We start from the raw sequence: 24378 nt of genomic DNA, 5'->3' as shown, positions 1-24378 counted from the left end.
CCCAGATAGATAACCTACTATGTGCTGGGAGCCACAAGGGGCATTAAGAGTGGCTCCCGTCCTTGGGGTGCTTGACAGAAGATGCTCAGCAGAAGAGATGCTAGATATAAAGTTGAATGAATGAACGCATGGATAAATGAATGACTATGAAAGCGAGCTCCTGTGCCGAATAAACACGTCCGGAGCCCCGTACCCCATACACACATTCGCTCACAGAGCTTTCTGTGGAGTGGGCACCAGGGGGCACTGAGCTCGGCCAGTCTCAGCTCCTGATCAGGATTCACGCCCAGGTTCTTAGGCGGAGGCCGCGCGGTGACGTCATATCCGCCCCTAGGCGTCACGCTTCCGGGGGGGGGTGAAACAGATAGGAGCCAAACGTAAATAACCCCGGAGTTTTCTGGGCCCGGGGTCTGGCCTTTGCGGGGGAACGCCAAGCTTTGGCGGATTCTTGCAGTGAACAGGAGTCAGGGAGGCGCCAGGTTAGTGCGACCGAAAGCAGGTAAGCGGAAGCCCATAACAGAGCGGCTTTTGCCGGGAGTGAGCTCAGTCGGCCACGCTGATGACGCATGGCCTGCGCGCCAGGTGCGCATGCGCAAGGTGGGAGTTACGGCGGGCGGCGCGCGGCCATCTGAGGTACCAATCCTTTCCGGCCCAGGATGCCGCGGGCGGCCGGCGAGGCCCGGACGCGCACCTCCCCGGGCACCTGTACTACGGGGTCTCGGTAGCACATGGTGGGTGCGAGGAGTGAGCGGGACCACGTGTGCAGAGCGCATGCGCCCGGCGCCAGGTGGGCGCTAAGTAAATGGGGGACGTTAGTCAAAAAAAAGTTGAAAACAACTGAAGTACCCAATAGTAGGGGACTGGGCTTTTTTTTTTTTTAATGATTGATTTGTCCCAAAACTTACATGTTGAATGTATACTGTGTGCACTTTTAGATTCCTAGGAAACAGTGAACAAGATAGAACCCCGTTTCTTGCAGAGTGTACATTCTGTTGTGGTGGGGGAGGGAAGTACAAATAGAGAATAAATGAATTACGTAGTTGTGTTAGAAGGTGGTAAGTGCTATGGGGAAAAACGAGAAGAGGGGAATGGAGGGGCTGCCGTATTAGATAGAACAGCCACCGGACCAAATCGAGGGGTGAGAGTTGATCAAAGCCATGAAGCTACCTGGAGGAAGAATATTCCCAACATGCGGAAAAGCTAGGAGCGAGGCGCAGAGACGGGAGGGAAACGGTGTGTGAGGAAGAGCTAGGAGGAGTCTGGTGGAGGGAGTTGAGCAAGGGAGCATGGTCAGAGCTGTTGGAGGCAGCGGTACAATTCAGGTAAGGCCTTGCAGGGCTGGTAGGTCCTTTGTGTTTACTCTGAATAAAACGGAACCATTGCAAGGTTTTGAGCAGAGGAGTGGCGGGGCCTTGAATAGGTTTTAACTGGCTCGCTCTGGCTGCTGTAGAGACTAGATTGGGGGGTGGCGGGTGGGGAGCAGGTGGAAGCAGGGACACCTATTACTAATAGGTCACTTAATGAGCATCCCTGCAGCCATTACAAAGGCTGGCTTTAAAGATGATAACAAGAGCTAGGGAAGTGCTTCCATTGTTGTGGAGAGCCTGGCAGATTTGCCAGGCTGTACGAAGGGTACCCAGGCATCCTCTCCTTTAATCTCGGGACAGCCTGCAGAGGGCAATACTGTCACTGCCTCTGAGGCTGAGGCCTATGTGGCGGTGACTGCTCAGTAAACACTTGATCCTTAAGTCTTGTTTGGTAAAATATACCTAACATAAAATTTACCATTTTTAAGGGTACAGCCTATTGATGTAAAGTATATTAACACTGCTATGAAACCATTATCACTATCCATTTCCAGAATACCCCCTAAGTCTTCATCGTTATTGGCGTCCTGAGCCCCAGGCACAATCTAGCTCCTAGCTCAAGCAGCCAACTCCATCAAGGCTGATGGTAACTCTTAAAAAACACCTATCATGTGCCAGACAACGAATGAAGTGATTGAGGGTCCTATTCTCCCTGCCCTTCTAGTCAGGGACAACTGTAATGATTGGGAAAGAATCATCAGGTGATTATTTCTGCAGTCTTGAACATATAGGCCTAATACTTCTCACCATTCAGTAAGTGTTTATTGAATACATACTCTGTGCCAGACACAGGAACTATTCGTGTTTTTAAGTGGATGCTTGGATGTAGCTCCTTGACCTTAACTTCTCATTTTCTCTGAGGGCATCATCTAGGAGTGCTTGGAACTGGACCTGACGCAGAGGTTTTTGTAAATGCCAGTTTATAGCTATGTGACCTTGGCTAATTCCCTTTCCTTGGTTGGACCTCAGTTTTCTGGTTCCTTTAGTGGGGAACCAGATATTGAACAAATAGTATTAACAAGTGAATCTAATTTAGAACAATGTGTTCAAAAGGCTTGAAGAGACTTGATCTCAGGGTTGTGAGTTCAAGCTACACAGTGGGTGTAGAGCTTACTTTAAAAAAAAATCAAAATGGGTTAAATTCTCATTTAAAAAATGGGAAAAAAGTGAAAAATAGCTTGTACCTTGCTAATTTGTAGCCCTCTTGATTTTTCATTTCTAGATGTGGTCAGCTTTGGAAAAGATGCCAGCTCCAGCCACCACATATGAAAGAATAGTTTACAAAAATCCCTCTGAGCACCATTATATGAAAGTCTGCCTGTGAGTTCTCCTAAGTTCTATTTGTGATTATATTTTTATGAATCTGAATAGTATGAAATTTGATACTTTTTTTTCTTTTTAATGTTTTTATAGAGAATTTCAAGATCGTGGGGTTGGACTGAATGCTGCACAGTTCAAACAGCTGCTTATTTCAGCCTTGAAGGACCTCTTTGGGGAGGTATGAATCACTTGGTAGATTGAACACTCCTAAGATCTTTGTAATACATACTAAAACAATGCTTTTCCAAATAATGATTTTAAAACTTTAAAAACATATTTGAAATTGCAGAAGCAGACTTTCAGAAATGATGAATTTTGGGTAGGTTTGTTCTAATATGCCTTCTATTTGACAAAGAACTTGTTAGACAAATGTTTTAGTGCCGTGCTACTCCCAGTATGGTCCAGACTGGCAACCTGCAAACAGTTTTTTGGGTTTTTTGTTTTGTTTTGTTTTGTTTTGTTTTCTAAGATTTTATCTATTTAGAGAGTGTGTGCGAACAAGGGGAGGGGCAGAGGGAGAGGGAAAGAGAACCCCAAGCAGACCCCACATTGAGCGCAGAGTCCAACCAGGGCTCAGCCTCAGGACCTGAGATCACAACCCAATCCAAAATCAAGAGTCAGATGCATAACTGCCTGAGCCACCCAGGCACCCCGTGCAGACAGTTTTTTTGCCCATTGTGAAGATTTACACCAGAATCAGCACACTACTTCCTTTACTAAAAAAGTCCCCGTAATCAAAAATTGAGATGAGCTATCAGAAGAGCTTGCAATGCAATGCTTGATCTTGGGATTGTGAATTAGAGCCCCATGTTGGTGTAGAGATTACCAAAAGTAAATAAATAAATAAACTTTAAAAAAACTGAGCTGAACTAAACAATGTACTTAGGGATATTGTTGATTTGCATTGTGTTACAGCCTCTTATTTTATCACAGACCACATTGAGTAGTCCTATTTTAGCATTTACTTGAAAATAAGTAGAATTTTGAGAGGGAACAAAGACGATTCAGGAAATTATTTCCTGATTCATATGTTTTATCAAGTCAAAATCTGGTAAGCATCTCATTAAAATTAAAAACATATACTCCACAGCAGACTCCGTTAAGAGGATGAAAAGACAAATTACAGACTGGGGGAAACTGGTTGCAAACCACATATCTAAAATATAAAAAGAACTCTCAGGCATCTGTGTGGCTCAGTCGGTTAGGCGTCTGCCTTGGGCTCAGGTCATGATCCCAGGGTCCTGGGATTGAGTCCTGCATTGGGCTCCCTGCTCAGTGGGAGTCTGCTTCTCCCTCTGCTTCCCCGTGTGCATGGTCGCACACTCTCTCTCTCTCAAAAATAAATAAATAGGGCGCCTGGGTGGCTCAGTTGGTTAAGCGACTGCCTTCGGCTCAGGTCATGATCCTGGAGTCCCGAGATCGCGTCCCGCATCAGGCTCCCTGCTCAGCGGGGGGTCTGCTTCTCCCTCTGCCCTCTGACCTCTTCCTTCCCGTGCTCTCTGTCTCTCATTCTCTCTCTCTCAAATAAATAAATAAAATCTTAAAAAATAATAATAAAAAATAAATAAATAATCTTTTAAAAAATAAAAAGAACTCTAAAAACTCAATAATAAAGAAAACCAAACTTTTCAACTTGAAAATGTGTAAAAGACACAAATAGACATTTCACTAAAAATGATGTACTGTTGACAAAGAAGCACATGAATGAAGAGATGTTCAACATTATTAGCCATTGGGGAAATGCACATTAAAAACACAATAAGCTCCAAAAAAGAACAACAACAAAACAATGGGTGTGGGCGCCTGGCTGGCTCAATTGGTGGAGCATGCGACTCTTGATCTTTTGACTCTTGACTCTTGGTTGTGAGCTCGAGCCCCATGCTGGGTGTCAAGATTATTTAAAAATAAAATCTTTAAAAAATAAGTAAATAGGGCGCCTGGGTGGCTCAGTCATTGGGCGTCTGCCTTTGGCTCGGGTCATGATCCCAGGGTCCTGGGGTCGAACCCCACGTTGCGCTCCCTGCTCCGCGGGAGGCCTGCTTCTCCCTCTCCCACTCCCCCTGCTTGTGTTCCTGCTCTCACTATGTCTCTCTCTGTCAAATAAATAAATAAAATCTTTAAAAAAAAAAAAATAAGTAAATAAAAAATAAAAACACAGTGAGCTATCACTACACACGTAACAGAACAACCGAAAATAAAAAAAAAAATAGTGATAATACTAAGTGCTGGTGAGGATGTGGAGAAACTGGATCATTCATTCATTGCTAATGGAAATGCAAAATGGGACAGTCACGGGCGCCTGGATGGCTCAGTCGTTGGGCGTATGCCTTTGGCTCAAGTCATGATCACAGGGTCCTGGGATCGAGCCCCGCATGGGGCTCCCTGCTCAGTGGGAAGCCTGCTTCTCCCACTGCTCCTGGTTGTGTTTCCTCTCTCTCTCTATCTCTGTGTCTCAAATAAATAAATAAAATCTTAAAAAAAAAAAAATGGTACAGCCACTTTGGAATACCATTTGACAGTTTCTAAAAACAACTAAACATGCATCTGCTATTCTACCCAGCAGTTAACACACCTAGGCATTTGTCCCAGAGAAGTAAATTTTTTTTTTTTTTAATATGTTGGGTACTTATTTTTTTTTTTAAGATTTTATTTATTTGACAGAGACACAGCGAGAGAGGGAACACAAGCGGGGGAGTGGGAGAGGGAGAAGCAGGCTCCCCGCTGAGCGGGGAGCCCCATGTGGGGCTCGATCCCAGGACCCCGGGATCATGACCTGAGCCGAAGGCAGACGCTTAATGACTGAGCCACCCAGGTGCCCCGAGAAGTAAAAACTTAATGTTCATACAAAACTTGTATGTGAGTGTTCATAGCAGCTTTATTTGTAAGAGCTCAAAAGCAGAAATCAACCAGATGTCCTTCAGTGAGTGAGTACTTAAACATTCATGATATATTGATACCATAGCATATAGTCAATAATAAAAAGGAACAAACTATAGATACATATAAAAACTTAACTGAATCTCCAGAGAATTATGCTAAGTGAAAAAGCTAATCCCAAAAGGTAACATTTTGGGTAATCCCATTTGTATCATGCTCCTGAAATAATGTAATTATATAATCTGGAGAAAGGTTCGTGGTTAGGGATTGGGAGGAGGAGAGCGCCCTGTGGCGATGGTGTAATTCTATCTTGATGATGGTAGTGGTTGCATGAAACTACCTATGTGGTAAGATTGCATCGAAGTATGCACACACACACCACACGCACGCGCACACACGGACAAATAGGAGTACGTATATAACTGGTAAAATCTGAATAAACTGGTTTATCAATTTTAGGTTTTTGGTTTTGATATTGTATTACTGGGGGAGGCTTCATGAAGGGTGCATAGAACCTTCTTGTAAATTTCATTGTAACCTCCTGTGATTCTAATTTTTCAAAATAAAAAGTTTAAGAAAAAAGTGTGTACCTTCTCCGTCGGGTATAAAACCTGGTTCCAGAATGATGGGTATTATGAAAGAGGAAGTGTATGGTTTCTATATGTGAAACAGCATAGAAAGCAATTGAGCTTAATTTTGGGGATCAGGGATGGAACTTTTTCTTTTTTAACCCTGAGATCGAAAGTCTCTTGCTCTACTAACTGAGCCAGCCAGGCGCCCCCAGGGATGGAACAATTTAAACAAAGACTTGAAGGATGAAGAGTCATTAGCAATATGAAGAGTTACAGGAAGAACATTCTAGACAGTAAATAAGCAGTCCCAGTACTACAGCACCACTAAATAAAATACTGCTTTTTTGGAGGAGAAAAGCAGTTGACACGATTAGTTATTAGACTTTAAGAATAGTGATGATAGGGGTGCCTGGGTGGCTCAGTTGGTTAAGCGTCTGCCTTCAGCTTGGGTCATGATCCCAGAATCTGGGGATGGAGCCCTGTGTTGGGCTCCCTGCTCAGCAGGGAGTCTGCTTCTCCCTCTGCCCCTCCCCCTGCTTGTGCACTCTCTCTCTCTCTCTCTCTCTCTCTAGCTTGCTCTCTCTCAAATAAATAAAATCTTAAAAAAAAGGATAGTCCTGATAGGGGCACCCTGTTGCCTCAGTCATTGGAGCATGCAACTCTTGATCTCAGGGTTGTGAGTTCGGGCCCCACGTTGGGTGTAGAGATTACTTTAAAAAAAAAAAAAAAGAATAGGGGCGCCTGGGTGGCTCAGTCGTTAAGCGTCTGCCTTCGGCTCAGGTCATGATCCAAGGTCCTGGGATCGAGCCCCGCATCGGGCTCCCTGCTCGGCGGGAAGCCTGCTTCTCCCTCTCCCACTCCCCCTGCTTGTGTTCCCTCTCTCGCTGTGTCTCTCTGTCAAATAAATAAAATCTTTAAAAATAAATAAATAAAAAGAAAATAAAAAGAAAAAAGAATAGTGATAATAATAGTCTGCTAATAGTATTTTTCCATACCTAGGTTGATGCAGCATTACCCTTGGACATCCTAACTTACGAAGAGAAGACCCTGTCAGCCATCTTGAGGATATGTAGCAGGTACGACAGAGGCCCCTTTGTAGTATAACAGCAGAGAGGTGGTTGGAGAAATAGAGCAAAAATGCTCTTCTCTAAGAAGGGGCTTGGCATTGTGAGCTCTGAGTAGTTTTTGGAAGTTTAAACTGGGAAAGATACGACCTTTTATCCACCAGGAGCTTAGACTATACAGAGCAAAACTCATGATTTGCTTACAGCTGTAGTGTTTCCCAATTGGTGGCCATGGTTGCAAACTCAAAAATGTGTATTTTAGAAACATTCCTAATTGAGGTGCATTTTATTCTCTGCTATGACATAATGTGCTTTTACTTTTAAAGTTTTCTCATTTAGTGCTCTCTTTGGCAGCACATCTACTCAAGTTTTCTCATTTAAATTAGGTTTTCTGGACCTAATTTAACTATCTGGCCCATCACAAAAGTACTAGGGAGATGTCACAGAGACAAATCTTTATGCATTCATTCTTGATCTCTCTACAGTGGTCTTGTCAAATTGTGGAGCTCTTTGACTCTGTTAGGATCCTATAAAGGCAAGAAATGTGCCTTCAGAGTGATTCAGGTAAAGACCGTTCCTTCACATATTCCAAACAAGGCTGAGTAGGGGTCAAGCAGCTTTTTCTTTTTTTTTTTTTTTTTTTTAAGATTTATTTATGAGAGGGAGCGAGCGAGTGTTCGGGGCGGGGGGAGGGGCTGAGGGAGAGGAGAGGGAAAGAATCTCAAGCAGACTCCATGCTGAGCAAGGAGCCCAACACAGGACTCAATCCCATGACCCCAAGGTTATGACCTGAGCCAAAATCAAGAGTCAGACACCCAACCGACTGAGCCACCCAGGTACCCCTCAAACTGCTTTTTAGTACATGTCCCATTTTTTGCTTGCATAAATCTAGTGTGGTTAACACTATCCACTGGGGGCAGTAGGGAGGAATAAGGACTACATTGCTTCTGGAAATGTGAGAGAAAGCACTTAGATTTTAGATTGTATGGGAGATGTTTAGGGATGAAACTTGGAACTCTTGTGGAAAAGTCTTAACTTTTCATTTGTTGCTTAATGCCTGGTGCCTTAAATATTAGAACACTCTTTCTAAACCTCCTGTGATCACTTGTGTATCTGAGGCTACCTCTAAGGATGCTCTTTAAGATGCCATTGCATCAGCTTCGCTTACCCGAGAAAACTAGGCATGTTTCCACACACCCTGTGTTTCAGTGCAGTCTTCTCCCCAGATTTCTTTAACTGTTTTCTTTCTCTTACAGGTTTCTCCATTTCTCCTTGCCTTATCTGGGAATAGCAGGGAACTAGTATTGGATTGAACAGTCTTCAATTGCAGAAACATCCTTCTGCTCTCAAAAGCATGTTTTGGTGACAATATGCTGTCTGAAGACTGAAGCAGTCTAAAAGCTCTGATTGCAGAAGATGTTCCCCATAATTTCCCGCCATCATCTGTGGTCGGGTGGGCTTCAGAGTAGAATCCTCCTGAGCCAGCCAGTGGTGAGCAGGCAGCACAGTGAGCAGATGCACACCAGAGTTGGAGACCGCGCTGAACTCAGCAGGGCCTTCACACAGAGGGACGTGGCTGCCTTCTCAGAATTAACGGGGGATGTCAATCCTTTGCATTTAAATGAAGATTTTGCAAAAAACACCAAGTTTGGAAAGACAGTTGTGCATGGAGTTTTGGTCAATGGACTTATTTCGGCTCTCCTGGGAACTAAAATGCCAGGGCCAGGCTGTGTATTACTTTCACAGGAAATTAGCTTTCCAGCCCCTTTATATGCTGGAGAAGTTGTTGTAGCTTCCGCAGAGGTGAAAAGGCTAAAGCGGTTCATTGCTGTTATTGCAGTGTCATGTTTTGTAAGAGAAAGTAAAAAGACTGTTATGGAAGGCTGGGTTAAAGTTATGGTCCCAGAAACTCCCCAGTCCTGCAATGTGTTTAAAGATGCACATTCAAGTGCCAGTGGTACTGTTCTTGAAGAGCCTCTGAGGAAAAAGGAACGCTGCTCTTCACCGAGGGATGGCCTGTACACCTAGAAGCCCAGGTTGGGGGAGGGTCGCAGGTAGAGGGGTGTCCAAAGGTCCACTGTCCAATTTGGCTTTATGCTTCACACAGACCTGAGTATATTCCTCCTCTGTCTAGATTTTTAAAACTGAAGAAATACCAAGAAAGTTACTTAGCTAAAGGTTCTTTTAGGATTTCACATCTAGTCAGATTTGCATTTGAATAACAGAAGCCTGCCTCTGTCTGTGCAGAGTAAGTTTGTCACTGAATTTATAACTAGCCTTTAATTACTGAAGGCAACAACAGAATTCAGGTCATCTTTGAACACCTACCTTCTACCAGTCAGGGTACTTAGATCCTGTCCTTCAGCAGTTTCTGAGTCAGAGTTTATTGTAATTTGTTACTGTTTACACCACAGTGGCACCTTGTTCCATCTTCAGTGGCATTTGCTTTTCACATGGCTTTCCTGTGATTGGAGAAGGGCTTATGTGCACGTTTGGACTCATTTATGTAAACTCTCTCAATCTCAGGTATACAACAGGGATAACAACACCTACCACACAGGACTGTTGGAGATGCTAGATACAAATAGCTAAGCACGAAGTCCAACCGGTCATCCATTCTCCCCTGTGAATGAGGTTAGAGGTTTTCCTGAGTTTAAAGCAAACTAGCCCACAATTAAAAGAGGTAATAGACTTCATTTTTCAGGATGTCAATCAATCTAAACCTGGAATAGAATTGGAATGCAAAATTTCTATTTTAGTAATCCAGATTATTTTCTCCCTCTCTTGAAAACACTGTGGATTCTCCCCTTTACAAATAATATATGCTTATTGTAAAGATTTATAAATAAAAAGTATAAGGAACCCTGTGGAGGCCAAGTTCTTAAGAGTTGAGGGATATTGAAAATCAGTATTGAAAAAAAAAGGATACTGAAGAGGAAATGCGCCTAATGCGTTTGTACTGGTCATCCCAACACAGCCAACACTTTTAAGATAATCTATAACAGAACATCCATCTCTGCTCTGTGGCTTTAGATGGTGGTTCTGATTACAACTAGATGCTTTGATCAGGAAGATAGATCAAGTGTCATTGGTGGGATCAACCCCCATTTCCCGGGAAAAGGTTTTTCCTCCTGGTGGATCAGTAACTAGATTTTTTTTTTTTTTTAAACATCAAAGAGATAAGCAGATTACTAGGAAAAAAATCATTCTGGGCACTAGAGGGCAATGATGTGTATAAATAATATTTTTAAACTGTTGAATATTGTACCACCATACCCTAGTCAGATGGTGAGATGAAAATACTAAAATCAACATGAGAAGCAAGGATGCCCTCCTGAGTTTCAGAAGGGGCTGCTCTGGGGGCTCAGATGCACATGAAGAAGACTTATTCATAGGGGAAGGCTACACAAGCTAAAACTTTGATACAACATTGGAAAAACAAACTTGGAGCACAAAATATAAACTCAGAGCCAAGACTGCCTCTTCCTGTAGAACTCATTCTCTGGGACTAGTAGCACTCTTGAAGTGGGGGTCCATAAGTGGAGTGTAATGTGATTATTAATACTAGTAGCTACCATTTTTGCACTGTCTATGAGCCAATCCCCCCCTTTTTTAAAAGATTTTATTTTTGAGAGAGAGTGCGAGTCGGGGAGGGGCAGAGGGAGAGAAAATCTCAAACAGGCTGTGCACTGAGCACAGAGCCTGATGCAGGGCTTGATCTCATAATCCTGAGATCATGACCTGAGCTGAAGCGGAAACCAAGAGTCAGACACTTAACCAACTGAGCCATCTAGGCACCCCATTTTCTTTTTTTTTAATTGAAGATTTTATTTATTTTTTAAATTTTATTTATTTGACAGCACAAGTAGGCAGAGTGGCAGGAAGAGGGAGAAGCAGGCTTCCCGCTGAGCAGAGAGCCCGATGCAGGGCTGGATCCCAGGACCCTCATGGGTCCTCATGACTGAGCCACCCCAGCGATCCTAAGATTTTATTTTTAAGTACTCTACACCCAGTGTGGGGCTCAAACTTATAACCCCAAGATCAAGAGTCACATGCTCCACCAACTGAGCCAGCCAGGCGCCCCAATGAGCCAGTTTTCTACATTCACTCCAATCTTTGAGAACGTTGTGAATTAAAGTTAATGTCCCATTTTATAGGCAAGGAAATAGACTGATGCTGTGTGCCATTTCTAGGCCACAATCAATTTCTAGGGTGGCTTTTAGTTGTATATGACCTTCTTATAAACCCTGGGCAAAATTCCTCTGTGACATGATAGCAAATCCCAGGGTCTTGGGATCGAGCCCCAAATTGGGCTCCTTGCTCATTGGGAAGCCTGCTTCTCCCTCTCACACTCCCCCTGCTTGTGTTCCCTCTCTCGCTGTGTCTCTCTCTGCCAAGGGGACCTGCCTGGCTCCAAAGTATTTCTTTTCTCTATCTCCCTGGGGGTCTTACAATGTTCCCATTACTGGAGCACTGTCAGTTTCTGTAATAGTATCCCGTTATGTGGCATTAAAGTATTCAGAACCACCATTTTATAGAATTTTCTTTATATTCAGAATGTGCTAGATCTTACTTCCTGCTACAGTTGCAGCATTTTCCTATATATTATTAGTTGATGTAGGTAACCATCACCTACCCTTTTTCTCAGTGATTACTTGTCTTTAGAGCAGAATTACCAAAAGGGTTATTCTAAAGGTGACAAGTTATGTGTAGGCCAAGTATGGTGGGGACCAGCCAGGCCTGGCTGGTCACTGATACTGTGTAATTCAAAAGTAGCTTCTCAATATGAGCATTTTCATTTTTTAAATGGTCCCTGAGTGCCATGGTCTTCTTTGATCTCCATAAATCAATAAAAGGTTGGACTAGAGAAGTAGGCAAGAAGGGATACTTCTCTGTCAATGGTAACTTCTTACTTTTACTCAGAGATGCTGCAGCCACTCTTGCTTTGTGAAAGCTGGCTCTAAGGGAAACTGGCTGATGGTTGTTTTCATGTTGAGCCCTGTAAGAGATGCCAAAAAGAATGTGGCTCTTCTGATGAAAGCAGGGGTGACCCTCAAATTAGGAACTTCTCTCTGGGATAGTTGAGAGGAAGCCTTGATTGTACTAGGTCACAGGTGGAAGTGAGTACAAAAGTACTGACTAAAATAGCAGGCCAAATTGTACTAGCACTTTCCACATAGGGGCATTCTAAGACTGCAATTTATGTCATGTTTGATTGCTACAGAAAGACCCATCTTAAGCAATTTCAGCCTAATGTACTGGAAAATTGCTTAACAGATTTTTATATTCTATTAGAAACATTTCCATACTGGTGAGATGCCGCTCATTTATTCTGAGCAGCAAATCTTGAGTAGCGGCAGGAAGAAAGCCTCACCACAGCCTCCATTCATCTGGTGGACCTGATTTGCGTATTCATCTAGAAAAAGAAGAAATTGCTACATGCACACTGGTACCTCTTAGGTAACCACAGGTCTTCATTTGGTGCTGAATTATTAGTCATTTTTCTTTTATCTTCTTTGAGTATGATTCAGAGACCAATTTACTCCCAAAGAAAATTGTTATTAAATTATATCTATTAAGTTTTTATATTAAAACATAACTCTAGCAAGGGTTGACTGTCACTCTGAGCAGCTGTGCCCCTCTGAATGCCTCATGTGTTGGCATAATTTATTAACTGGCTCTATCTGAGCAGACTGGGAGTGCTGTGAAGTTACTCTTAGGTTGCACTTCAGTATCTCTGGGGTCCCAAATGTTTCACTTTCTTTGTTCTTGGCTTGCCTTCATTTGGATTACAAACACAGCAGAGATAAGAATTCTCAACATCTTCAGAGAAATGTTGGGTTGAAGTAAAATCAACTCCAAGAAACCATTTAAGTTCAAAATCCTAAAAGAACCCAAGAATGATGTTGACACTATATAAATAGAACAGGATTAATAGGCCCCACTAACAGTCAATTTCTAGGCCACAATCAATTTCTAGGGTGGCTTTTAGTTGTATATGACCTTCTTATAAACCCTGGGCAAAATTCCTCTGTGACATGATAGCAAATCCCAGGGTCTTGGGATCGAGCCCCGAATTGGGCTCCCTGCTCTGCGGGAAGCCTGCTTCTCCCTCTCACACTCCCCCTGCTTGTGTTCCCTCTCTCGCTGTGTCTCTCTCTGCCAAATGAATAAATAAATAAAATCTTAAAAAAAAAAAAGAAAATGAAATTATAAGGCTCACCGTAGCATTTATTCTGAGGGGCTTACTTCAGGCAAGAATTTCCAGAGAAAGGGAAAGTCTGATTGAGAGTTAGTCTCTGGCTTCATTCCATCATATATCTGATTTCTTGCTTTCAGTTTCTTTTCCCCAGTGAGGAAAACTTAGATAAGGTTGTTATTTTACAAATTTTGCACTCGATTACATGTTATTTTTTCATAATCATACAAGTAAAATATCTTCATTAGAGACATTTTGGAAAATACAGAAAAGCATAAAAATGGAAGGCAGTCCTTCCTAGAGACCCTCAATTAATATTTTGGTGTTTTCCCTTGTTTTTCTATATAAACATTTTTAAAACTTGGGATCATACAAATGCATATATTGCTTTTTTTTCACTCACTATTACATCAAGAGCATTTCCCAACATCATTAAATATCCTTTGATAAGGATCACCCTTGATGATGGGTGAGAACATTTTCAAAGCCCTTGATATGTATTGTCAAATCTCAGATCCTAGCACCAGGTAAAGTACCTATTACATGGTAAGTACTCTGTAAATTATTGTTGAATGAATAAATGCCTTTCAGAAAGGTGGACCAATTTATACTCCCACCAGCAGCAGTATTTGAGAAGACCCTTATCTTGGTCAGTCCACATCATGACAGGAATAATGATTAAAGCAGAATTTTGGTTTCTGTGATTCTGGCAATGAAATAATCCATTTACTTTAAAGAAATGGAAGTAAAAAGCTCTGGGTGGCTCGGTTGGTTGAGCATCTGACTCTTGATTTTGGCTCAGGTCACGATCTCAGGTTTGTTAGACTGGGCCCCATTGCAGGTTTTGCGCTGGGCGTGGAGCCTGCTTAAGATTCTCTCTCTTCTTCTCCCTCTGTTCCTGCCCCTCCCCCTCAAAAAAATGAAAATAAAAAATAAAAACAAAAAAAGAAGTAAGAAGTTGAATCATCCCTAAATGATATATGGTTGCATTTTAATAGACTGCTGCTTTTAAACATGTGGAGACAAAAAATGGAATGCAGGAAGAATTCTGATTATAGGACTGAATCATGAAGTTCCTTGTTTCCTTTTTCACATGTCAGTCTGTCGTGGCTACTCGCTCAACAATTGCTATAAACTCAAGATTTGGAGAGGGTATTCTTTTTTTTTTTTTTTTTTTAAGGATTTTATTGGGGCACCTGGGTGGTTCAGTCATTAAGCATCTGCCTTCGGCTCAGGTCATGATCCCGGGGTCCTGGGATCAAGCCCCGCATCGGGCTCCCTGCTCCGTGGAAGCCTGCTTCTCCCTCTCCCACTCCCCCTGCTTGTGTTCCTGCTGTCGCTCTCTCTCTCTCTCTCTGTCAAATAAATAAATAAAATCTTAAAAAATTTTTTTTTTATTTTTTATTTATTTGACAGAGAAGGAACACAAGCACGGGGAGTGGGAGAGGGAGAAGCAGGCTTCCCACGGAGCAGGGAGCCCGATGCGGGACTCGATCCCAGGACCCCGGGATCATGACCTGAGCCGAAGGCAGACGCTTAACGACTGAGCCACCCAGGTACCCCTAGAGAGGGTATTCTTTAGATACTGTCTAGGCCTTTGCATCATGTCTAATAGTGGTGGTGGCATGGGTCGGGGGGGGGTGGGGGTTGTTCCCAAGAAACTTTACTCTCTTGTCTGAAATGTGTAGAAATTTAGGGGAGACAAATTTAAGAGTTAGAAACTCTCCATTCTGTGAATTGTAGGGGAAGGAAGTTAACTAATATTATTGAGCAAAATGTACCAAGCCCCTTCCTGTCCTACTGCATTCCACATCCTAACCTTTCCAAACAGGTAGTAGTATCTCTATTTCGCAGATAGGGAGCTGGGGCTTAGAGAGGTTGGGTAACTTATTCAAGGTCATACAGCTGGTAAATACCAGAGCCCCAGAGATCCTGGTCATCTGATTCAAAGTCTAACTCCACTGTCTTGGGATGCAGCCCTTGGAAAGAGCAGTGTGGGTGGGATTGCAGGGGTGTGGTGGGGTGGAGAGAACTGGGTGGCAGGGGGAGTGCCAGAATTGTGACCTTGGTTTCAGAAAGACTGGGGGGGCAAATGTGGAGCTGGGAAGTTATTTCAAACCTCTGGGTTTGAGGTTCTTGGAGCCAGTACAGTGGGACTGAAGACCCCAAGTCTGCAGGATCTTAGTTGAGGGTTCTTGGGGTGAAGGCTGTTAAAAGAATTCAGCCAAGTAAATTTGAAGATCTAACAGGCATTATTAAGTGATTCGTAATTCAGGTAGCAACCCATCTAGCAAGTAGAAAGGAGCTCTAAGGAACTGTACAAAAAGGGAGGTTTTTATAGGAAGGAGGGTGGGGCAAGGAAGTTACTAGCAAAAGAAAGGATTATTTCAGGCAAGGTCACTTTCCCTTAGGGGAAAGAGCAGGGGGTCTTACCATGCAAATTACCTCATCTTCCTTTGGCGGGGGAGGAGGGATGGATAGTCTGCGTGTCAGATTACCTCACTGAATATTCCTGACTGACGGTTAAAACTACATTTCTGGGGGAGGTTGAAACCATAGTTAGGTTCGTTGTAAGCCCTGGTTTGGCGATGTAACATAGGATAAGTGACTCCATTTTGGGTCTATGATTTTCTTTTTTTTTTTTTTTTTTAATTTATTTTATTTTTTAAAGATTTTATTTATTTGACAGAGAGAGACACAGCGAGAGAGGGAACACAAGCAGGGGGAGTGGGAGAGGGAGAAGCAGGCTTCCCGCCGAGCAGGGAGCCCGATGCCGGGCTCGATCCGGCATCAGGACCTGAGCCGAAGGCAGTCGCTTAAGGACTGAGCCACCCAGGCGCCCCAATGGTTTTCTTTTTGACAAGGCCTTGTGGCTGGGGCCAAGGGTGGAGGTTGGAGTCCTGGACTGAGGCCCAGTTTTTAGGATCCCCAGTTCCAAGAGCTTGGGTCTGAGGGTCCTGGAGTCCAAAGGCTCCAGCTGTGGGGTTCAATTCTGAGGACCCAGCTCTTAGATTCTTGGGTCTGAAAAGCCAGGATTAAGGGTTCAGAAAAACCTGAATCTTACGGGCTGGTTTTAGAAAGTTTCTGGGTCTGCAGGGGTCGGACTGAGGGTCTCATCTTGAAGGTCCCTTTTCTGGGTCTTAGGGTCCTTGGGCCCGGGAGGCCTGGGTGGGAAAGGTCCAGCTGTAAAAGTCTCAAGTCTGGCAGTCCCGGCCGAAAGTGAAAAGCCCAACATCGCAAGGCTTGGTTTGGTAATCTTTAGGCCTGAGGGTTCCTGGATCGCAGGGCTCAGGACGCCATGTCTTCGGATCTGAGGCTCTCTGGACGTGGTGGCTTAGGGTGCAATGTCCCGGGTCTGAGGCTGGATGCTGAGGGTACCGGGCCTGCGGGCGGCTGCGAGGAGCTTGGAAACGCGGGTCCGGGGCAGCGGCGAACGCGGCAGTGTGGCGCTAGGACCCCGCGGGAGGCGGCAGCGGGAAGGGCGGCCAGTATTGACAGCGACGGCGGCGGGGAAGCCGGCGCTAGGACCCTGCGGGCGCGGCGGGTGGCGGCGGCGTGTGGGGCGGCGCGTGTTGACAGCGGCGGCGGCGGCGGCGGAGCCGGGCGGCGGCGGGAGTCGGCGCCCCGGGTTCCTGCCCCTGGTGTCGAGGCGGTGGCGGACGGGCGTCCGGGGATGGCCTTCATGGAGAAGCCGCCGGCCGGCAAGGTGCTGCTGGACGACACGGTGCCGCTGACAGCAGCCATCGAGGCGAGCCAGAGCCTGCAGTCCCACACGGTGCGCGGCCCGCCGCTTGGGCGGGCGGCGCGGGGCGGCCCCGGGCCGCGAGAGGGCTTCGGGCGGCCCGGCGCTGGCCGGGCTGGGTCGCCGGGGCGGGGAGCGGGGCCGGGGGTCGGCGGCCCAGGCCGGGAGGGTAGTGCGGTGGCCGTGGCTCTGGGACAGGGGCCCCGGGGCCCAGGTGAACTCAGGTCTGCAAGGGCCGGGGGTGGGGATCGCAGCCCCGTGGGCCAAGCTGGAGGAGGGGCTCGGCGGTGCGGCTCCGAGTTGTAGGGGGTGTTGGATTCCCGGGCCCACCTTGGCCAGGCGGAGTAAAGGGAGCGCTTGGGACCCTCTCCTCCGCTTCTGCCCGCCGCCAGCCTTCTCTTTGGGGCCGCTGAGTTTTACTCCCTTCCGCTGGGGACCTGAGTGGCGGCGATGTGGATGTGCCGGGCCAAATGGAAGTGTGACTTTAGAGCCTACTTGTTGGGATGGCAGAGTGTAAGCGGCTGGGGTCTGCAGCCCCAGTTGCTGGGCAGCTGCTTGGCCTAGGCGCAGGGAAATGGTGAGGGAGGCAGTCTGGGGTCCTGCTGAGGCAGGTATGTGAGTGTGCTCCTTCCCTCCTCTAACCTGTTCTTTAGTGGGCAGTGGTAGCATTCATTTGAGTTTAAAATCCACTGGAGTAGCATAAAAGAGTAATAGGTCCTCATAGTAAACACAGGCAGAATTCATTTCTGTTACCTATACTGTCTTTTATGGGTCTTTAAAACCAAGGTTGTTTTCATTTGCCTGTACCTTTTTTTTTTTGAAAAGCATACTGTGCATTGTAATTTACAAGCAATAAACCTAGGAACCAGCAGAAAAACAGGAGCTGCCAGCCAGGGGGACTTTGGGAAATAATGAATGGGGAGAGAGAGATTCCTTAAATTGTAATGTTTTGTCAGGTCACCAAATCAGATTTTGGCTCAGAGGCTTGTTTGTTTACCATTGCAGTGTGTTTAGGGTTCATCATCTGGAGGCTAAAGCCCCACAATAGCCTTCTGTTTCTCTTTTTGTTCAAGCTGTTCTGGTGACTTCAAAGAGATCTTTTATTCTGTTGTATTAAAGTGGGACTTTTTTGAACCTCAGTTTCCTCTTCCGACAGCCGTGCCTTGTAGGGTTTGGATTGTTCAAAGTGTTCATTTCCAGTTAGGAAAATGATTATATTTTTTAAAAATGTATTTTATGTTTTCGTTTATCTTTAATCCTGTTTTACAGACTTGGGAGAAGGCACTGTGTTGGACAGAATCTTTACCCTCTGTAATGTATACCTATGGGAGTATGGGTTAAAGGTTGAAATTTAGGGCAGGTGTTCAAGAATAAATTCTGCTATTAAACTAGATTTTTGACTTGACTTTTGGCAAATTCGGGGGGAGAGGGGTTGAGTCTTTTAGGTTTATTTTTTGCTGAAGGTAGAGAGATGCTTATAAATGCTCACAGATCACTTCTTCCAGGAAGCATTCCATGATGGCCACTGCCCCATGCCCTGTGCTCACTTCCACCTTAACCTAGATCAGTTTATGAAGGAAGCATTCCATGATGGCCACTGCCCCAAGTCCATGCTCACTTCCACCTTAACCTAGATCAGTTTATTCTGAAATTATTTCTTTAGTTTTCCTCTCCCCCAGGTTATGAGAGGAGGACAGGTGCTTAATTTTGGGTCCCAGTCCCTGGTGTCTGATAGGATTTCATATGTGTTTGTTGAATGAATATAAACAAATAAATTGCAACCTTACTTTGCCTCTTTTTTGTTTGTGTAAAACAGTAGTGGTGAGAATTGGAACAACGTGGCATCTGAGGTGCTAAGTTAAGGGGGTCAGCGCTTCAGCAAGGTAGTGAAAGATGTAATAGGATTCTATTTTTACTGCAGAGCTTTTCTTTAAGAAATAACATAATTTAGAGTAGAGAATGGGAGTCCCTATAATGATGACTGATCACAAAAGACAGTGACTCACAGGAGACCCATAGAGGCAGATGTGAATGAGTAAAAAACACTGTAGCATTGTCTTGCGCAATTTTTGACTGTTCTATGTTCTTGTCATTTTAGCTGTAGAATTGGAGACTGGGAAATGTTGCATCAGCCCTGAACTTTATTGAGAAAATCATATGCTGATGCAGACTTTCTGGATTATTAGCCCCTTATGAGTAAGTCCCTTTAAAACAGGAACTGTTGGAAATTATTTTGGAAAGAAGTAGTTGTTAATGGTGGCAAATGGAAGAAAAGAGCATTGTTTTCTATTGGGAAAACTGAAGGTGGCTTTTCTACTTGTTAGCCGAAGGGAAATGGTGTCCCAAAAGTCAGAGGGCAGTCCTCCCTCTGAAATACTGAGCTCCTTGGCTGTAGGATAGAAACATACAGAGAGAGTATATAGTAGACAGCCTTTGAGTTGGAAGAGGCAAGACATTAATACAGTTTTGGGCAGACACTTGCTAGTCTGTGACGTTGGTTGGGCAAGTCACAAAGAGGTTAACTTTTTGATGTGTAGTTTTATGTTGTAAAGAGGGTAATAAAAGCCTGCTCTGCCTGCCTTCCAAGGTTGTTACAAAGATCAAATGAACTAGTCTTTATGAAGTATTCGTAAAGGGCATTTCTTTCTTCTTCCATCTATTCACTCCCTGGTGAAATAACTTCCAAAGCGTTAAACAGGGTAAAGTGTGATTATCGAAAATAGCTAATTTCTATCCAGAGTTCCTTCCCCTTATCAAGGTTGTTTAGCTTTGGGAAACAGAATTTACAGCAGAAAATTTTAGGTTACATAGGATTTAAAATTTAGGGACTTGGAGGGGGGGAAATTCTGTGGGTTGGAAAATACAGGTGCCAGGATGAAGGGAACACGAGGTCACCACCAGAAAGGCATATTTAGATGAGAAACTGGCAGAGAGGGCACAGATTGGTAGATGATTCTGTTCCTGACTGTGGTCTGAATGATTTTATTTTCACTTTTATGGAGCACAATGAATTTGGCTTCAGGAAATACACCAGGCCTCTGCTGCAAGGAAATGAAACTTCCATAAAATCAGAAGGGACCATAGTTAGGGAGGATGCTTTCAGCCTGGGGTGGGAGGAAAGGGAAGGATTTTCCAAACAAAAGGAATTTGAATAAAAAGCCGTACAGGTGAATTGTGGGAAAGTTTGGGGGGAACGAAGAGAAAACAAGGGAAATATGGACGTTCTTGGCGATGTGAAAGGGAAAACTTCTAAAAATCGATAGACTGAAAAAATGCTTACCTAGCTGAAATAGAAACCAGAGGAAACCGACAGTTTGGGAGAGGGTTGTTATCAAATATGCGTATCAGATTTTTGCTGGTCAGTGTGCTGTAGTGTGCTAACACTTCATCTCGGTTTTCTCCTTTTAAAATACTCTTCTGTGAGGTTCATCTGAATCAAGGCCCATTTACTCTGCATTTGGTGCATTTTGTTCTTGAGAAACAAAAGATAATTTTAGTGATATTTGAGGCATAACAACATTTTTTAAATCTGGGAAAGATAATATTACATGTTGAGATCTTTACTGAAAATGGGTCTCTCTTTGACCTTTGATTTTTGGAAACTGTATTCCTGCACAGTTTATTTATTCAACAGTACTCATTAATTCGAGAAAAATGTGTTGTGTACCTACTGTGTGCCAGACACATGCTGGAGATCTGGTGGTCTGCTAGATAGCACCTGCTTTCATTGAGCTTTTGTTCTATGGGATTCTGAGATCTTCCATTTCCCAAGGTGTTGACAAGTCAGAGTCTTTACCTGTCATAACACAGGTGGTTTTGAAGTTCCTTTTGTGGCTTGGATTATTGAGCCTCAGCTTTTTAATCAGTGGCCTTTTTTATATAGTCTTTTAAACTCTATTCATATATCATCAGAATACCTATTCAAATGTGATGTCAAATTAGCAGACCTCATTGCCTTCAGGGCCTGACATTTTAGGCAACCCAGTGCTCAATATCAGGATCTATCTGGGCTTCCTTTTGGGATGCTATTTGGAAGTTTCTTTAGAATTCCAGGTTATACTGACTACTTTAGAAAATTCCTTGAAGATATTTGCATAGGCAAATGCAGACCAAATGATAGTTCCTCATTTTATAATAAGATAATAAGTTTTCTTGAAATCTGCTTTTTTTAAAGATTTTATTTATTTATTTGAGAGAGAGATGAGAGAGCACACACAGAGGGAGAAGTAGGCTCCCCACTGATCAGGGAGCCCGATGCGGGGCTTGATCCCAGGACCCTGGGATCAGGACCTCAGTCGAAGGCAGATGCTTAACCAACTGAGCACCTAGCACCCCAAGTTTTCTTGAAATCTTATCACTTGTCTTCTACTTACGTATTTTTCCCCACTTGTTTTTGAAACCTGTAATGGATGCAGTTACAAAAGTCTGAGTTGGAACGTTTTAGATAATGGTAATTAGTAATATAGAGATTGTAAGTAAACTGTACCTATTGAAGTCAATTTTTTTGCAGACTGATTTAGGGGCTGGTGATTTTTTTTTTGAGAAAAAGAGCGTGCAAGTGGGGAGGGGTAGAGGCAGAGAGAGAGAGAACCTTAAGCAGGCTTCACACCCAGCACACAGCCTGATCTCACAACCCCGAGATTATGACTTTAGCCGAAATCAAGAATTAGATGCTCAACCGAGTGAGCCACCCAGGTGCCCCTAGGGGCTGGTGATTCTTAATCCTCATTTATCACCTCTTTTGAGGATTATCCCACTAGGAAGATTTCTTGTAGTAGGAATACAAATAAGAAGCTGGCTATAGTTACTTGGAAGAAACATGGGATTCTGGGGCTGAAGTTTATTTTAGGAGAAAAGATCTTATGTGTTTTGCTCCCTAGGGGAATATCGTAAATATTCACCTATGTGTACACAGCTTCCATATATTTGTGATCTTAATAAGATTGTTCAAAATATGGATTGTTGATTGGTGGTCTAAGTGGGTTCATTTGGGCCAACTAGAACAAACCTGTTTTCTACTGAGGCAGGTAGTGGTTCCTTTTCAAGCTGCTGGAGGTTTCTAAGTGGCTTCACATGAAATGAGGCTCCTTTATGTCCCAGCTTTTGGCATCCTGAAAACAGGAGAGCTGAACTCGAATATTGTTTTAGAACTCAGAAGTGCTTGAGTGCTTGCGGGTGTTGTAGAAGAGAGAGTAATAGTTTTTTTCCGTTGTTTTTCCCCTGATATTGGAAGTCATCCTTGTCAGTGACTTCTTTTACAAGTAAGGTGCACATAGTAGGGGAAATTAAGGTATGACTGTCATCGGAGGAGATGACAGAGCCCTTCATTTTCACTTTGAAAATTTTGACTAAGGACTAAGGGACAAGCACTTTATCTGGGGTAAATACGTGGACCTCTGGAGGGGAAGAATTGACCATTTAGTCTCCAGCTGATCTTGCTGACTACCAAATTTGGGGTGAGTCTGTTCATTTCCAGCTGAAGATCAAACTGTCAGGTACTTTCTCCTGCTTACCAAGAGTACATTTTTACTGTTGTCTTCAAATAATTGAGTAGTTATTTTTTGGTGGTTAAGAAGGTATTCCTATTAGTATAATATTAGTTTGGGGAACCCATTGCAAGAGGAGTCTTCTAGAAATTTTTTTTTTTTAGTAACAGCTTTATATATAATTCACATACTGTACAATTTACCCATTGACTAAACAAGTCAGTATAAATATATTCACAGAGTTGTGTACCTATCTCCATAATCAGTTTTAAAATTTTATGTATTTATTTTAGAGAGAGAGAGAGAGAAAGAGCAGGGGGGGAAGGGCAGCAGGAGAGGGAGAGAGAATCCTCAAGCAGACTCCCCGCTCAGCCCAGAGCCTAACCTGGGGCTCAATCCCAGGACCCTGAGATCATGACCTGAGCCTGACTCAGGAGCTGGCTGCTTAACTGACTGAGCCACTCAGCCCCCCCCCCCACCTTTTTAAGATTAATTTATTTATCATAATCAATTTTAAAACATTTTCATTACCCTGAAAGGAAGCCCCATACTGTTTAGCCATCACCCTGGGAAGTTTATAACATTGCAATATGCTAAACTCAGGACATACTCTTAGCACAAGTTCTTTACCTCTCTGGATTTACCTCCTTTCACAATCTTATCAGAGAGACAGGTTCTCCATAAATGCTCATACACATGTTTAGATAACCTCCCAGAACCTCCCCGGCCTGAAGCCTGCTCTTAGGCAGTGAATCTTAGGGTAAGAATCACTGCTGAAGGTTTTTCAGACTGCAAACTTGGAGAAGAAGCATGCATCTAAACAGTTCACCTTGCTGCCATGTGAACCCTGCTTTCAGGAAGCCGTGGATTTGGAACAATAGATGAATTCTGTCTTGTTGGTATGAAAGAGTTACTCTGGGTTGCACCTTGCCAAGCGCATTGAGCTGTAGGTGCCAAGATGACTTATTAGAGGAGCCCAGTGGGAGGGCAGAGGGCTCTGTGCTGGAGAGCAGGGTGTTTGCGCCCTGGCCAGCTCTCTGTTTATGACATCTCAACAAGGCTGCCCGCATTTCTTTGGTGTGGCTCCTCAGAAACTGGTCATTTCTCCTCAGTTCAGTCGAGGCTGTTTTGGGGTAAAGGGAGGAGGCAGTGAATAGAGTGTTGGTATGGGACAAACCTGGGTCTAAAATGCTGGAACCATTCGGAGGTGGAAAGGGAAAGTAGTGTTGTTCTGCAGGCCTTCCTTAGAGCCTGCCCTTTGCCCAGGTGACAGGTGACTGGTGGGCAGGGATGCGGTGCACTTCAGTCCTGCAGAGGGAAATGGAGCCTGAAGCGGGCCTGCTCACACCACACCGCTAGCCTGGCGGGCATGACCGCTCTCACCGTCCCACTAGAGCACAGGGGAGGGCTGGCTGACACATTGCCGTGCTCTAGGCATCGCTGCGTGTGACCTTGTAGATACCACACTCTGTAACAGCCTTCCTCCGTTCTTCACTCCATGCTGCTTCTCGAGCTCCGACGGGCACTGTGGTCGGTGCTGGGGATGCGGTGGTGAGCAGGCCCGACTCCAGGAGCTCTGAGGCTGCTGAGCGTCTGAGCAAGCAGGACACACCTCTGTCCCTTCCCACTCCTTAAATGCTAAGGGGCATATGGGCAGCTTGTTCTGCCTCTGTCCGTGTCTTTCTCTTTGAAGTCCCCCCACCGCAAATCCAGCCCTTCCTGTCTATGTATTGTTACTTTGATTCCATTTC

The 24378-nt window shown here is 44.3% G+C and overlaps 3 protein-coding genes across 25 annotated transcripts in view; all 3 read left to right on the top strand.

Annotated features, from left to right (window-relative positions):
• The first annotated feature begins 321 nt into the window (after positions 1-321).
• Positions 322-9023, top strand: RPP14 (ribonuclease P/MRP subunit p14). Of its 5 annotated transcripts, none has more exons than XM_045862076.3 (6): positions 322-377; positions 2590-2687; positions 2781-2865; positions 7136-7212; positions 7686-7764; positions 8457-9023. In XM_045862076.3, exons 2-6 carry the CDS (start codon positions 2590-2592, stop codon positions 8511-8513), a joined length of 396 nt encoding a protein of 131 aa, XP_045718032.1. In that variant the 5' UTR covers positions 322-377; the 3' UTR covers positions 8514-9023. The 5 variants fall into 5 exon arrangements, with proteins under 5 accessions (XP_045718032.1, XP_064450667.1, XP_064450678.1 ...); XM_064594597.1 differs by having other exon boundaries at positions 330-479; XM_064594608.1 differs by having other exon boundaries at positions 360-499.
• On the top strand, positions 8617-10062 carry HTD2 (hydroxyacyl-thioester dehydratase type 2). The gene has a single exon (XM_045862072.2). The coding sequence runs from the start codon at positions 8617-8619 to the stop codon at positions 9226-9228; it is 612 nt and encodes a 203-aa protein (XP_045718028.1). The 3' UTR covers positions 9229-10062.
• A 6896-nt stretch (positions 10063-16958) lies between these two features.
• The window catches only part of PXK (PX domain containing serine/threonine kinase like), a 109106-nt gene continuing 101686 nt past the window's right edge, over positions 16959-24378 (top strand). For 18 of the 19 annotated variants that reach the window (XR_010412380.1, XR_010412377.1, XR_010412376.1 and 15 more), the window contains exon 1: positions 16959-17174. Coding sequence is in view for 15 of the 19 variants with exons in the window: in XM_045862058.3 (XP_045718014.1) it covers positions 17073-17174 (102 nt within the window). In the remaining 4 variants the exon portion in view is untranslated. The remainder of the gene's footprint in view (positions 17175-24378) is intronic. The other variant, XR_010412381.1, reaches the window with a different exon arrangement.

The sequence above is a fragment of the Mirounga angustirostris genome, unplaced genomic scaffold (assembly GCF_029215605.1).
Source record: "Mirounga angustirostris isolate CCGP_5_RB_7025 unplaced genomic scaffold, mMirAng1.0.hap1 SCAF_1, whole genome shotgun sequence".
NCBI classification, from domain to species: Eukaryota; Metazoa; Chordata; class Mammalia; order Carnivora; family Phocidae; genus Mirounga; species Mirounga angustirostris.
The sequence above is the reverse complement of the archived record's forward strand: the minus strand, read 5'-3'. Positions and strand labels throughout refer to the sequence as shown.

Coding starts and splice junctions, on each gene's coding strand:
- RPP14 (XM_045862073.3), top strand. Junction 7,213..7,685: donor ATCTTGAGGATATGTAGCAG/GTACGACAGAGG, acceptor ATCTCTCTACAG/TGGTCTTGTCAAATTGTGGA. Junction 7,765..8,456: donor GTGCCTTCAGAGTGATTCAG/GTAAAGACCGTT, acceptor TTTCTCTTACAG/GTTTCTCCATTTCTCCTTGC.
- HTD2 (XM_045862072.2), top strand. CDS start 8,617: ATGTTCCCCATAATTTCCCGCCATCATCTGTGGTCGGGTGGGCTTCAG.